The sequence below is a fragment of the Daldinia vernicosa genome (genome assembly GCF_022497035.1).
Source record: "Daldinia vernicosa strain CBS 139.73 unplaced genomic scaffold F5Y00scaffold_36, whole genome shotgun sequence".
Taxonomy (NCBI): Eukaryota; Fungi; Ascomycota; class Sordariomycetes; order Xylariales; family Hypoxylaceae; genus Daldinia; species Daldinia vernicosa.
The window spans coordinates 191489-203061 of record NW_025953952.1 but is presented as its reverse complement, the minus strand read 5'-3'; the positions used below and the strand labels follow the sequence as shown (position 1 = coordinate 203061).

The window sequence follows — 11573 nt, the reverse complement described above, 5'->3', positions numbered from 1 at the left end:
CCCCCCCCCCCCCCCCCCCCCAAACTCAGGAGAAAGTGGCCAAGAATGAGATGAGCACGTATGTCAATCAACATCTAGATGGCTGCTGGATTTATTAGTAGTATCGACCCCCTTTTCCATGTAAACCTCAACTAAATTCGCTTTCTGTTTCTGATGCTATTTTGTTGGAGTATTATTTAACATCCTACCTTCACTCTTCAATTTTAGAACATGATACAAATGCGATTATCTTTCACATCCAGCTGCACCAGTGTATAAATTAGAGCATACTTCGAGTATAACACGTCTCATGTTTTATTTCTAGAATGAGATTCGTTCTAAAATCTGAATATACTCTTTAGTGTCGTCATAGCTCAACCTCGGGGGACGCAGAACTAATGACACAATTACAACTATAAATTATAAATTAATGTCTACGGGTATAAACTCTGTTATACTCGGTATTTCGTAAGAGGGTCACACTTGGCGGGCACACCGAACCCGCATCACGCAATCCGCGCGGAGCATGATGGAAGAATCGGGGTAGGCCAATGACGCCCTTAACATCCACCTCCGTATCTATACATTTCCATCAGGGTAACAACAGTCTTTAGGGCCCATCGCCTAGAGAAGAAAATTAGATAAATATCCCTCGAATATATATAAAAGAATATTGTGTCCTCGTTGAATTCGTATTTTACATTGGTTTTTGATAACCGCTACGTGCTTCAGTGGCTCGGAGGCAATCTGCTATATCGGAAGTTATACAATAAGAATATAATCATTCATAGTGTTCTATCACTCAGATATAGGATTCAAAACAGAGAATGGCGTCATCTAACGAGACCGGAGGTGAGGCGCAGAAGCCAAAGAAACAGCTTCTCCTAAACGCCTTCGTGATGACGACGCCCGGGCATCTGTCTCCAGGGCTCTGGAAGCACCCACGGAATCATACAGACGACTATAATAAGCTCAGCTTCTGGACGTCACTTGCGCAGCTCTTAGACAAGGGCGACTTCCATGCCATGTTTATCGCGGACACTCTGGGCCCGTATGATGTTTATAGGGGCCCAGCTAACGTAGATCCGGTGCTTGCCTCAGGCGCACAGTACCCAGTCAACGACCCGTTGTATGCCGTGCCGGCCATGGCGGCCGCGACGAAGAATCTGATTTTTGGTGTCACTGCCTCAACTACTTACGATGCGCCATATGCTTTGGCTCGGCGATTCTCGACAGTCGACCACCTAGCCGAAGGCCGGGTAGCATGGAACATTGTGACCTCGTACCTCGAAAGTGCGGCCAGAAACTTTGGACTGGAGACGCAGATCGAACACGATGAGAGGTACCGAATTGCAGAGGAGTATATGGATGTGGTCTACAAGGTAGGAACTCGATTCGTTAACGCTTTAAAGAAATACAGCCACTTACTAGTTTTGGGTTGAAGCTTTGGGAAAGCAGTTGGAGAGACGATGCCGTTATTCGGGATCGTGAAAAGGGTCAGTTTGCAGTAGCAGGGAGAGTGCGCCCGATCAATCATAAGGGCAAATACTTCCAAGTCCCGGGTCCGCATATTTCGGAGCCGTCTCCCCAGCGAACGCCGTTTCTATTCCAAGCTGGTACATCCAAAGCCGGAACAGAATTCGGAGCAAAGCATGCAGAGGCCGTGTTCATGGGCGGTCAACTTCCGGAGCTGGTGCGAAAATCGGTTGACGCGCTTCGATCCACAGCCAAGACATTCGGCAGGGACCCGAACCACATCAAAGTATTTACGGGCGTTACCATTATTGTTGACGAGACGGACGAGAAGGCGCAGGCTAAATATAAAGAGCTTCTTTCGTATGGGGACCGCGAAGGCGCGCTTGCGTTATTCGGCGGCTGGACAGGAAATGACCTTTCATCCTTTTCTGACGACGAAGATTTAGTTCTTGTCGACAAGCCTGCGATTCGGTCTTTGATTCATCGATGGTCTTCTACTGTACCCGGTACCGAGGGGCTAAAATGGACCAAAGCTCGAATTGCAGAATTCCTATCGATAGGAGGCATGATGTAAGTGAAGGTGAAGTTGATCCAAAATAGAGATAATTAGCTGACGACTTAAATTATATAGGCCCAAGATCGTAGGAAGTCCCAAAACTGTTGTGGACGAGCTGGAAAGATGGGCCGAGGTAGCGGATGTGGACGGATTCAATCTGGCGCACGTAGTGAACCCTGGCTCATTTGAGGATATCATCGAGTTTGTAATTCCCGAATTACGAAGAAGGGGACTGTTCCGAGCAGAGGCTGAGCGGCCAGGGGTCACAGCGCGGGAAGTATTTTTCGGACAGCCGCATCTTCTGAGCGACCATCCGGGCCACCAGTATAAATGGCCAATATCTTAGATGTATTGTACATGGGCGTACGTGTTTGCATGCAGTAATCTCCGATGAATATAGAAATGTAGTGCTTCATAACCAATTCGTAACTAAATCTGGTGCCGTTGCCGTTGCGTCTGTGCCGAGAACCGAATATTCCAAGCCAAGGAAATTGAAGCTTTGAAGGAAGTAAGTAAGGTACACAGGTATGAGGTAGGAGGAGTGAATATTATTCACTGGATAAAAATTGATGGATCCAATGACCTGCACCCTAACGTCGCGCAAGTTATGTAAAGGGACCAAACTCTCGGACCGTGACGTCAATTCTGTAACATGTACGAAGTACATATGTAAGTAATATAGCGCTGGTATGAACATATTAAGGGACTCGGCACCGATGTAGGTACCTCCTAAGCACCAGCCGAATTTCACTAGGTTAGGCAACTACTTTAAAACTTAGAACCCACCTAGAAGTACCTAACAACCCCTAAAGAGATTGCTTATAACGCAGGTACCGATAGCTGCTCTGTTCCGCATTTTCTCCCCAAATGAACATTTTCTTCGGCGACGACAGTGGCAGAGCGGCAGAGTGGCAGTGGCTTATTCCCGTTTTGGATTGCGTGTCCATCCACTACCCGTCGAGTCGCAATCCAAGGTCTTACATATTGTACCTAGAATAGGGCGAAAATCGCATTCGCATTCGATCGATTTAATACACTATATGACGCCGTTGTAGTCTAGCGTTTATATTATTTATTTCCTTCTTCTTTTGCTTTCTATCGTTTGTATTTTCTTACATACCTGCATAGGTACTTGAACATACCTAATATATAATTCTTCGTTGACGAAGCATATCATATATCATATCATATCATATTAATATATATACATACCTCTACATACACTCATTTACATACTTCTCTTCCCCAACCTTTAAACTCTCTCCTGACTCGCCAAAGCTACATGTAAGTCACGCACTTAAATACAATAGCTAGCAGCCACAACCCTGGATACCTCGTAACCTTATTATTGGGGGACTCGCGCCGGTTGCCGTCCAAGGTTCCTATCGATTATCCGTCCCCGAAACCTTGAATCCCTGAAGTCGTTTTGGCCGTCGCGCGAAGAATATACACGCAATGTCCTCCACCAACATCGAGATCAATGGTGGCCACGATCATATCCTACGTCCACGACCGCGGAAACCTCAACATGCTCAAGTTGCCGAGCTCGCTAAAGAACATAGCGGTGTTGCTGCTGATGGAAATGGAAATGGATACCTCGAGGCGCCCGTAGAGGACACTGGGTCAGGAATGACAAGGTGATTACTCGTTATTATTGTTATTATATAACTCGATTTGTACAAAGTATATAAAATCGACTTGAACTGACTTTCTTCTCGATATTCCAGTGGCCGTTCGACTCCTGTCCCCGAAAATGCTCCCGCGTCGACAAAAGCTCTGTCTAGTGCACGGAAACAAGTGCGAGCGGAACAGCGACGTCGTATCTTCCCAACCACCGAATTCGCCTCGCGCGTCTCTCACTTCGATCCCGAATCCGACTATCGCGACTTTCATGGCTTCTTCAACTTATTCTGGATTGGCCTGGCTATCATGGGAATCACTACCATGTTGCGCAACTATAAGGATACTGGATACCCTTTGCGCGTTCAGATATGGACTCTTTTCACCGTCAAGCTGTCCCATCTAGCCGTCGCCGATTTCTCTATGGTTGCTAGCACCGCCGTTAGCTTCTCTCTGCATAAACTATTCAGGAGTAGCCAGGGACCATTGAGGTGGAATAAGGGTGGAAGAGCTATCCAAAGCATATATCAGGTTGTGTGGCTTGCATTTTGGATCGCCATACCCTTTATTCTCAATTGGACTTGGACATCCCAAGTATTTTTCCTGCTACACACCATGGTTCTGCTCATGAAAATGCATTCCTATGCCTTCTATAACGGCCATCTTTCAGAAACGGAAAAGAGATTGCGCGCTCTCGATGAACCTCACAGCGCTTCCAAGGCCCCAGCGTACGCTTATCCTTCGGTTGATAATCCCATGGGGGAATTAGTGCACGAGGAAATGAAGGTTGATAGCGATGACGAGGATGAGAGTCTATCGCAGTTGCGCGAGGATTTGGCTCGCGAGTTGACGAGCCCCATTGGCAACGTGACATACCCGCGGAACCTATCGTGGCCAAACTACGCCGACTACCTTCTCTGCCCGACGCTGTGCTACGAGCTCGAGTACCCGCGCAAGGAGTCCATCAACTGGACTTCACTTATAGCCAAGGTAGTCGCCACCTTTGGTTGTATATTCCTGTTGACTATCATCTCGGAAGAGTTTATCTTGCCTGTGCTGCAAGAATCTACAATCCGACTGGAAAACAGCTCTTCTGTAGCCGAGACGTTGCTCATCCTCGCCGAGAACATCTCGTGGCTTCTGTTCCCCTTTATGTTGACTTTCCTGCTAGTGTTTCTCGTCATCTTTGAGTACGTTCTAGGTGCCTTTGCCGAGATCACCAAGTTCGCGGACCGTCACTTCTATAGCGACTGGTGGAACAGTACCGACTGGATGGAGTTCAGCCGTGAGTGGAACGTACCGGTGTACTCGTTTCTACGGCGCCATGTATATGCGACGTCGAAGCCCACCATCGGCCGTAGTAACGCGACAGTCATTACGTTTCTAATCTCAGCTATCGGTCACGAAATCGTCATGGCATGCATCACCAAGAAGCTTCGTGGCTACGGGTTTATTTGTCAGATGTTGCAGTTACCGATTGTTATACTGCAGCGAACAAAGTGGGTACGCGCCCATAAGACGGCGAATAATGTACTTTTCTGGTGTAGTATGATCATGGGCTTGAGCTTGGTAAGTTGTGTTATACTCTTGAGTTTCTAAAATGAGAAATACAAACTAACAGGTATAGATATGCTCACTCTACGTACTTGTTTAATTAGAATCAGCAGGTAGACGGTTTAAGTATAAAAGGGAAGAAAAACCCAAAGGTTAAAAAAAAAATAAAGGGTGTGGAATCTGTCGCATAAACTATACTACAACAAGCACTCAACCACTCAGACACACCGCCCAAATCATACCTATCACTAAGGTCATATGTACTATTATACCATCGGTCGATTTCTGCATGTTATTTCGGATATACCCCTACTCTCATATTTGTTATCGATAGGCCTGGCATAACATACCTCAGCATGTATATTAGCATGTATATTACGTTGATTTATTTTTCTGGGTTGTAGTTTAACAGTGAAAATTCAAGAAACAAGTGAGCATCATTGGTTTGCATATTAGGTTTAGCATAATTTATATATGTTAATGTTCGAGTTTAAATATCGCGTTAAAAGGAACTACCTGATAAACAGGTAGCGATCGATATACAGTGCTGTCGCCGACTCATATTCGTTACAATGGAAGTCACTTTGTTTATTCCCCCCCAAGTGTCGAACTAAGGGCCGATACAAGCCGCATAGAGTCGCAAAGTGCTAGCAAATCAAGTGTCCGCTTTCAAATTTTAGATTGTCCCTTAGCTCAAAATTTTTATTCGAATATTCGAATATTCGAATAGTACATCTAAGTACATCTATTTTGGGACAATATTCAACGACAAACGAGTGGCTTCGTTGGATTGGGTTTGCAAAAGATAGTCCGGCGTTGTCGCATTCACAACGCTGGCGTTTCGCGATGGCTTCCCAGCAAGATGGACACACGGTCTTTATGACCGAACAGGAAGCGGAGCGCATACGGAATATCGCCAAAAATAGGTTGAAGAAATGTTCCGAACTTGTTGGCCATGCGCGGGAAAAGAGAGATGCGACAGCCGCCAAACAACAAGCGACTGGCGCATCTCTTATGGCCGATATGGGCGCGCCAGACCCTGACTTGGCGCAGACGAAAGGTCGAGCAGGTTCATTCCCGGCTCTCCCCGTAGGACAAGTCTATCCGCCTTGTACCATTCCGCTCCAAGACTTAAAGCCCATTAAACTAGTCGACCTCCAAATGGAAACACATCATCGTGGCCGTCGGCTCACTGTGAAGCGTGCGAGCCCAGTGGTTCCGCTTATAGCGAGGCCGTGGACCATGGTGCAGGAAGAAGGAGAAGACGATATGGAGCGTCTAGAACTATGCTTGCATAAGTCGAGACACGGCGAAGAGGTGCTAGAATCAGCATCTACCTTTATCATAAAGGAGCCTTACTTTACGCTTACAGATCAGGGGGAACCCACGATTCGGGTTGATCATCCTTCGGATATAATCGTCTGTCGGGATGAAGTAGGCCAGGCTAAAGACGCAGCAGAAGCAGAGAAGATTGCGAAGACCTGCAAAGACAAAGGCAATGCGGCCCTCGAACAGCAGAAATTAGCCCTGGCTCACGCAAAGTATACCGATGGTCTCAAAGTCGCCAGACAAGATGTAGTGTCTGAAACTAACCCTGACTTAGCCCGGGATCTTTTTCGCAATCGAGCTCATGTTAATCTTCTTTTAAATCAACTTGATGAGGCAAAGAGTGATGCAAAGGCTGCTATTATCGGCAAGGATGACGAACGATCCAAAGACCTTGACAGCAAGGCATATTTCCGGGCTGGTTCCGCAGCATATAACCTCGGCGAATATGAGGAAGCAAAGGGTTTCTTTCAGGAGCAACTCAAGCTTACCCCTGATAACAAAACAGCGGCTGCTTATTTGAAAAACATCGAAGTGCGCTTTCGCGAGCAAAACACGGGAGCATACAACTTCAAGAAGATCAAGGCCAACCTATCCAGAGCCCGCCCACGTATCGACGCCGCAAGTTTCCTTAATAACACAAAGGTAGAGGAGAGCAAGGGACGAGGACGTGGCTTATTCGCGACCCGTGATATTCCTGCCGGGGAGATAATCATATGCGAGAAAGCGTTCTGCGTGGTTTGGGGCCATGAAAAACAGGCTATGACAGCCATGACATACGACGTGCGGGATGACAAAATCAGGGTGTCGCCTGTCGGTCTGAGCAAAGCTATCGTGCAAAAGCTTCTCAGCAATCCCTCCCAGATCGAAAAAGTAATGGATCTATATGGCGACTACGATGGAGACGGCAGCAATGTGTCCAAGACCGGAGATGGCCCTATAGTCGACACCTTCCGAGTCCACGACATCGTATCCCGTAACGCATTCGGTCCGGGCAGCCAATTCGGAGACGAAGGTATTAGTAACGCGAGTACGGGTCTCTGGATCTGGGCCGCATACATCAACCACTCATGCGTCGCCAATGCCAAGAAGGACTACGTAGGCGACTTGATGGTTCTCCGTGCTACCCGGCCCATCGCCGCCGGCGAGGAAATCTTCCACAGCTACGACGAATCGAGCGACTACGACGCGAGGCAAACAGCACTAATGACCACCTGGGGTTTCGAATGCAGCTGTCCGCTCTGCGCCGCGGAAAAGACAGATACGCCCGCCGTGCGCAAGAAGCGACGGGATCTAGCGGACGATGCAGACCAGTTCGTGACAACTGAGCATTATCTCGATGCGAAGAGACTTACTGTCTCGAAGGCGAAAAGACTTCTGAAGGCTATTGAGGACACGTATGATGAAAAGAAGTACAAGGATTTGCCTCGTTTTGCATCACGGAGGATTCAGGAGTGGCTTGCTCTAGCGAGCCAGAAACGATAACCTTGATGTACGTGGAGCTATATAGAATAAAAATTCCGACTTATCTTGATGGAGTTTATATTTGTGAAAGGCTATATTTACATTTAGCAAAGATGGTTTCACTTTACCACGACTTCGTAACTATGATAAGCTATATGAGGGCTATTCGAAGATCTAAACAGTATAAAAGTAGAGCTAGTTCAATTCTTCAATGTCCAAAGACTACAAAGAGATTTATTATTAGTCTAAAAGCCAATAGTTGTAAAACTTCATGTTCCGAGTTTGGCGCAGTAATATAGGGGTTATATCGAGTGTCTCGGATAACTCGTGACAAGTCTAACGTATTGTTTTCAGGTTATATTCACCAATACGCTCGAATCAGTATTTCTCTGTAAACTACCTAACCTAACATATAAAACCCATAACTTCAGTTCGAGGACTTAAGCAAGGTGTAACCGTCAAAATCATTCGTCAATGCATAGGCGGAGCTTCATATGGCACCTTATAGATGATTCCACCGAGAACGGCAGCTCAGAAGCTCGCGAAGAGGAATTAGCGGTGAGCCTATCGGTGAGAATAATATTTCTATTATCTATCATATCTACTAGTTGTTGTGCGTCCTTTAACCCGAATAACATCGGGAAATGGAGCCTCATTGCTGTTCCTAAGTACCTAAGCTATGTATCTACCTATTCGGTATACAACCATGAAAGCACGTGGTTTCTATTCGTGCCTTTTTACATTTAGTACCTGTAAATACTTAGCTTAGGAACGAATCATACCTACTAGCGTCCCGTACAAGCAGTACTTTAGGGAGAGACCCCGAGACCCTTCCTAAGACGTGCATAAGGACCCCATTGTATACAAAGTGGAAAGTCTCCATATTCTAATAGATACCTTCAGAGTACCGCCTTTCCTAGTTCCTTCTACGTCCCAAAGAGGCACCCCGGGTGTGCGGAGTCTCAATCTGGTCTTAGTAGAAAGACCCCTGGGAGCCGACCCCTTTTGCGGCTGTATTAGTGACATCCTATCGAATTCCACACTTGTCAAAATTTCCGACCAATAATTCCTCGACCGCCTACCATCTGTCATCATACATGAACGGGAGCTACGTCAAGCAGCAGCTCAAGGGGAACACGAACACCTGGGCAAGTATGGAACCCGGGTCTTGGTATCCTATAAGATCCGCCCTCTTGCATCATAGGCACGTGCGGCGGCGAGGCCAACAGCCCCAGCCAACGACGAGCCATCCACGTAGACGGCACCAAGGTCGGCCACGCATTTTTTTGATGGATCTATATATAGCTTGTGTTGATCACGTTCCGCCTCCGCAAATGGGGGATGGGGAATTCTGGGGGACGTGCGTCGTCTCCGCAAGGTGGCTTCGGCTTTCGTCCGACGAGATCTGTACATAATAGCGATTGTCCAGACCCTTATGTATAGCTCTTGGCTTATAGTCGTTCGACCTATCCAAGTGGAAAACTCCCGCCCAGCTGACCTATTACATCCACTTTACAATCAGGGGACCTATTGCTCCCGCGTCTGTGCTTTAAAAAAACAACTTGGTTGTCTAGTGTACGAAAAGTCGGTGTTGAATTTGCCTCTTGTTTACTTGCAGAAAAGGGATTGTAGGTTAGGACCATTCAGTCGGATAGAACCCCGGAAGCAAGTCATCGACACCGCTCATTGATTCCGTCATCATCATCATCATCATCATCTATCTTCTCCGTCTTCATCGATATCCACCGTGTTTCAACTCCTATCCTCCTCTAGTCGGTAACCCCCCGGCGGAGATAACCATGTGGCAAAGCAAACAGCCAGCTACGTAGGTTAGGTATGTATGTGTGTAAGGCATGCAGGCAATGTTACGTGTGCGAGCCGAGTCGGTATCCGACGACGTCAAAGCGCCCGTGCGGCGAACAACACAAGATGCAACGAAAAAGGAAGAATAAGAAAGAAACTAGAAAAATCAGGTCATCGAGATCTTCCGAATTGAAGACCCCCCGGGCATTCTTGAGCTCCGAGGATATCGGCTATCGGCCCTCGCTCCGGAGTCCGGTCTCCCGAGTCACCTTATAAGAGGAAAGAGTTCGGAGGGAAGCAGAAGGCCGTTAAAAAAATGTAGCGCACCTATCGGGATAATTGTTAGTAGAGGTGCGCCAGTTATTTGGACGCCTTTCTGGGCAGAAAATGGAGGGGCTTTGTAGTTGAATAGGTTCAAATTGTTATTTAATAATATTTCATAGCACTTGGTACTATGTTGACTTTCAAAAGCATCGAGTAGGCAGAACGAAAAAATAATATTAGGTTGAATTAGAAATATACCTTGTGATCTGATTAAATCCCATCATACTAAGGTTGGGTAGAATATCATACGAGAACGTACGTGAAAGAGCGGCTGAGATGGTTTGCTCTGGTATATTTGTGGAGGCCAGACAATTTTTTATTTTCATCAAATATTAAATCTTAGGAGGTAGGTACATGATTTCTAGAGGTAATAAAAACAGTAAAGAGAGACGATTAAATTCCAATACCGGGCAGGTTGCAAACTATCTTATCATTTACAGTGTCTCCTTTGGAATCTTATCATCGTAGATATTTGCGAAGACGAGACTCACAGGGGCTCTTATCATAATCTACAATACAGTATCGTATGGAAACAGATTCCGCTTAATAGGCGTAGTCTAGGGCTGACTGCTTAGAGATAATGCCAATTACTTAGCAAGGTACCTCTTTATATATATGTGGCATATGGCTTTCGTTAACGTTGAAGTCACAAGACAAACTATTTTATGCAATCTATTCTTAAATTAGACAGGACAAGAGTAATCAAGGCCACGTCATTTGGCACAATAGCACCAAAGTATTCTAGGCGATGAGAGCAATAGGCCCTTGCTAACATGTATTTTCATCCATACGATGGCATTTCGTCGCGTACATCTGTATCTTCATATGCGTAACCTCCGTCGGGCGCGGCAAACTATCGTCATATCCTCCCACCCAGCTGCCGCGAATGCTCCCACCCTTCCTTGACTACAGAACGCCTCGTAAATGAACGAAGGGATGACATAACCAATGATAAAAAAGACATCAACAGCGTCATGCTTCGATCCATCACGGAAGAAAAAAAAGAACCCACTCCCGACCAGCCTGGTTCCTGGTTTCTCGCTCCTCAATATGCAAGTTATGTGTATATATATATAAAACGTAAGATTGTAGGGAAATGATCATAAAGAACGAAAATCCAAAAAACAGAAAACATCTCTCGTAAAACTCATGGGCCCTGGAGAGGCGAAGACGGCAAGCTTGTTCGCTATTGGGGGCCAAGGAGGTAGGCAGGTGAGATGGTTTATGAAGCTTTGTGATTGGCTGACCGAGTTCGGTGTACACGGCAAAGGGAGGTTGTGCCATAAGCTCGTGCTCAGGCAACAATTGAGCCTCAGAAGGTTAATTTGCCTCGCGTGGAGGGAACCTAACGAGCTATCCGTCGAAATGTAAGCCTAGTCGAATCATAAAAGCCCACGCTCACCCCTCGGAAAATTCCATGCGACACCCCCAAAACGGAATCTCTTCCAACTTGTCTCCATCTCGCTTCTTC

The 11573-nt window shown here is 46.5% G+C and overlaps 3 protein-coding genes across 3 annotated transcripts; all 3 read left to right on the top strand.

The window, feature by feature from the left end:
- The first annotated feature begins 413 nt into the window (after positions 1 to 413).
- F5Y00DRAFT_242015 (Nitrilotriacetate monooxygenase component A/pristinamycin IIA synthase subunit A) lies at positions 414 to 2610 on the top strand. The gene is made up of 3 exons (XM_048008444.1): positions 414 to 1361; positions 1424 to 2025; positions 2087 to 2610. Exons 1-3 carry the CDS (start codon positions 807 to 809, stop codon positions 2355 to 2357), a joined length of 1428 nt encoding a protein of 475 aa, XP_047863150.1. The 5' UTR covers positions 414 to 806; the 3' UTR covers positions 2358 to 2610.
- A 295-nt stretch (positions 2611 to 2905) lies between these two features.
- F5Y00DRAFT_242013 (MBOAT, membrane-bound O-acyltransferase family-domain-containing protein) lies at positions 2906 to 5648 on the top strand. The gene is made up of 3 exons (XM_048008443.1): positions 2906 to 3648; positions 3739 to 5200; positions 5259 to 5648. The coding sequence occupies exons 1-3, from the start codon at positions 3467 to 3469 to the stop codon at positions 5283 to 5285; spliced, it is 1671 nt and encodes a 556-aa protein (XP_047863149.1). The 5' UTR covers positions 2906 to 3466; the 3' UTR covers positions 5286 to 5648.
- A 241-nt stretch (positions 5649 to 5889) lies between these two features.
- F5Y00DRAFT_242011 (SET domain-containing protein) lies at positions 5890 to 8196 on the top strand. Its single transcript, XM_048008442.1, has one exon. The coding sequence runs from the start codon at positions 6032 to 6034 to the stop codon at positions 7994 to 7996; it is 1965 nt and encodes a 654-aa protein (XP_047863148.1). The 5' UTR covers positions 5890 to 6031; the 3' UTR covers positions 7997 to 8196.
- The last annotated feature ends 3377 nt before the right edge of the window (positions 8197 to 11573 follow it).

What these genes read in the sequence shown, in the direction of transcription:
- F5Y00DRAFT_242015 (XM_048008444.1), top strand. Translation starts at nt 807, where the DNA reads ATGGCGTCATCTAACGAGACCGGAGGTGAGGCGCAGAAGCCAAAGAAA. An exon ending in ATATGGATGTGGTCTACAAG is followed by an intron (nt 1,362 to 1,423) that starts GTAGGAACTCGA and finishes TTTGGGTTGAAG; the next exon opens with CTTTGGGAAAGCAGTTGGAG. An exon ending in CTATCGATAGGAGGCATGAT is followed by an intron (nt 2,026 to 2,086) that starts GTAAGTGAAGGT and finishes TAAATTATATAG; the next exon opens with GCCCAAGATCGTAGGAAGTC.
- F5Y00DRAFT_242013 (XM_048008443.1), top strand. Translation starts at nt 3,467, where the DNA reads ATGTCCTCCACCAACATCGAGATCAATGGTGGCCACGATCATATCCTA. An exon ending in ACTGGGTCAGGAATGACAAG is followed by an intron (nt 3,649 to 3,738) that starts GTGATTACTCGT and finishes TCGATATTCCAG; the next exon opens with TGGCCGTTCGACTCCTGTCC. An exon ending in TGATCATGGGCTTGAGCTTG is followed by an intron (nt 5,201 to 5,258) that starts GTAAGTTGTGTT and finishes TAACAGGTATAG; the next exon opens with ATATGCTCACTCTACGTACT.
- F5Y00DRAFT_242011 (XM_048008442.1), top strand. Translation starts at nt 6,032, where the DNA reads ATGGCTTCCCAGCAAGATGGACACACGGTCTTTATGACCGAACAGGAA.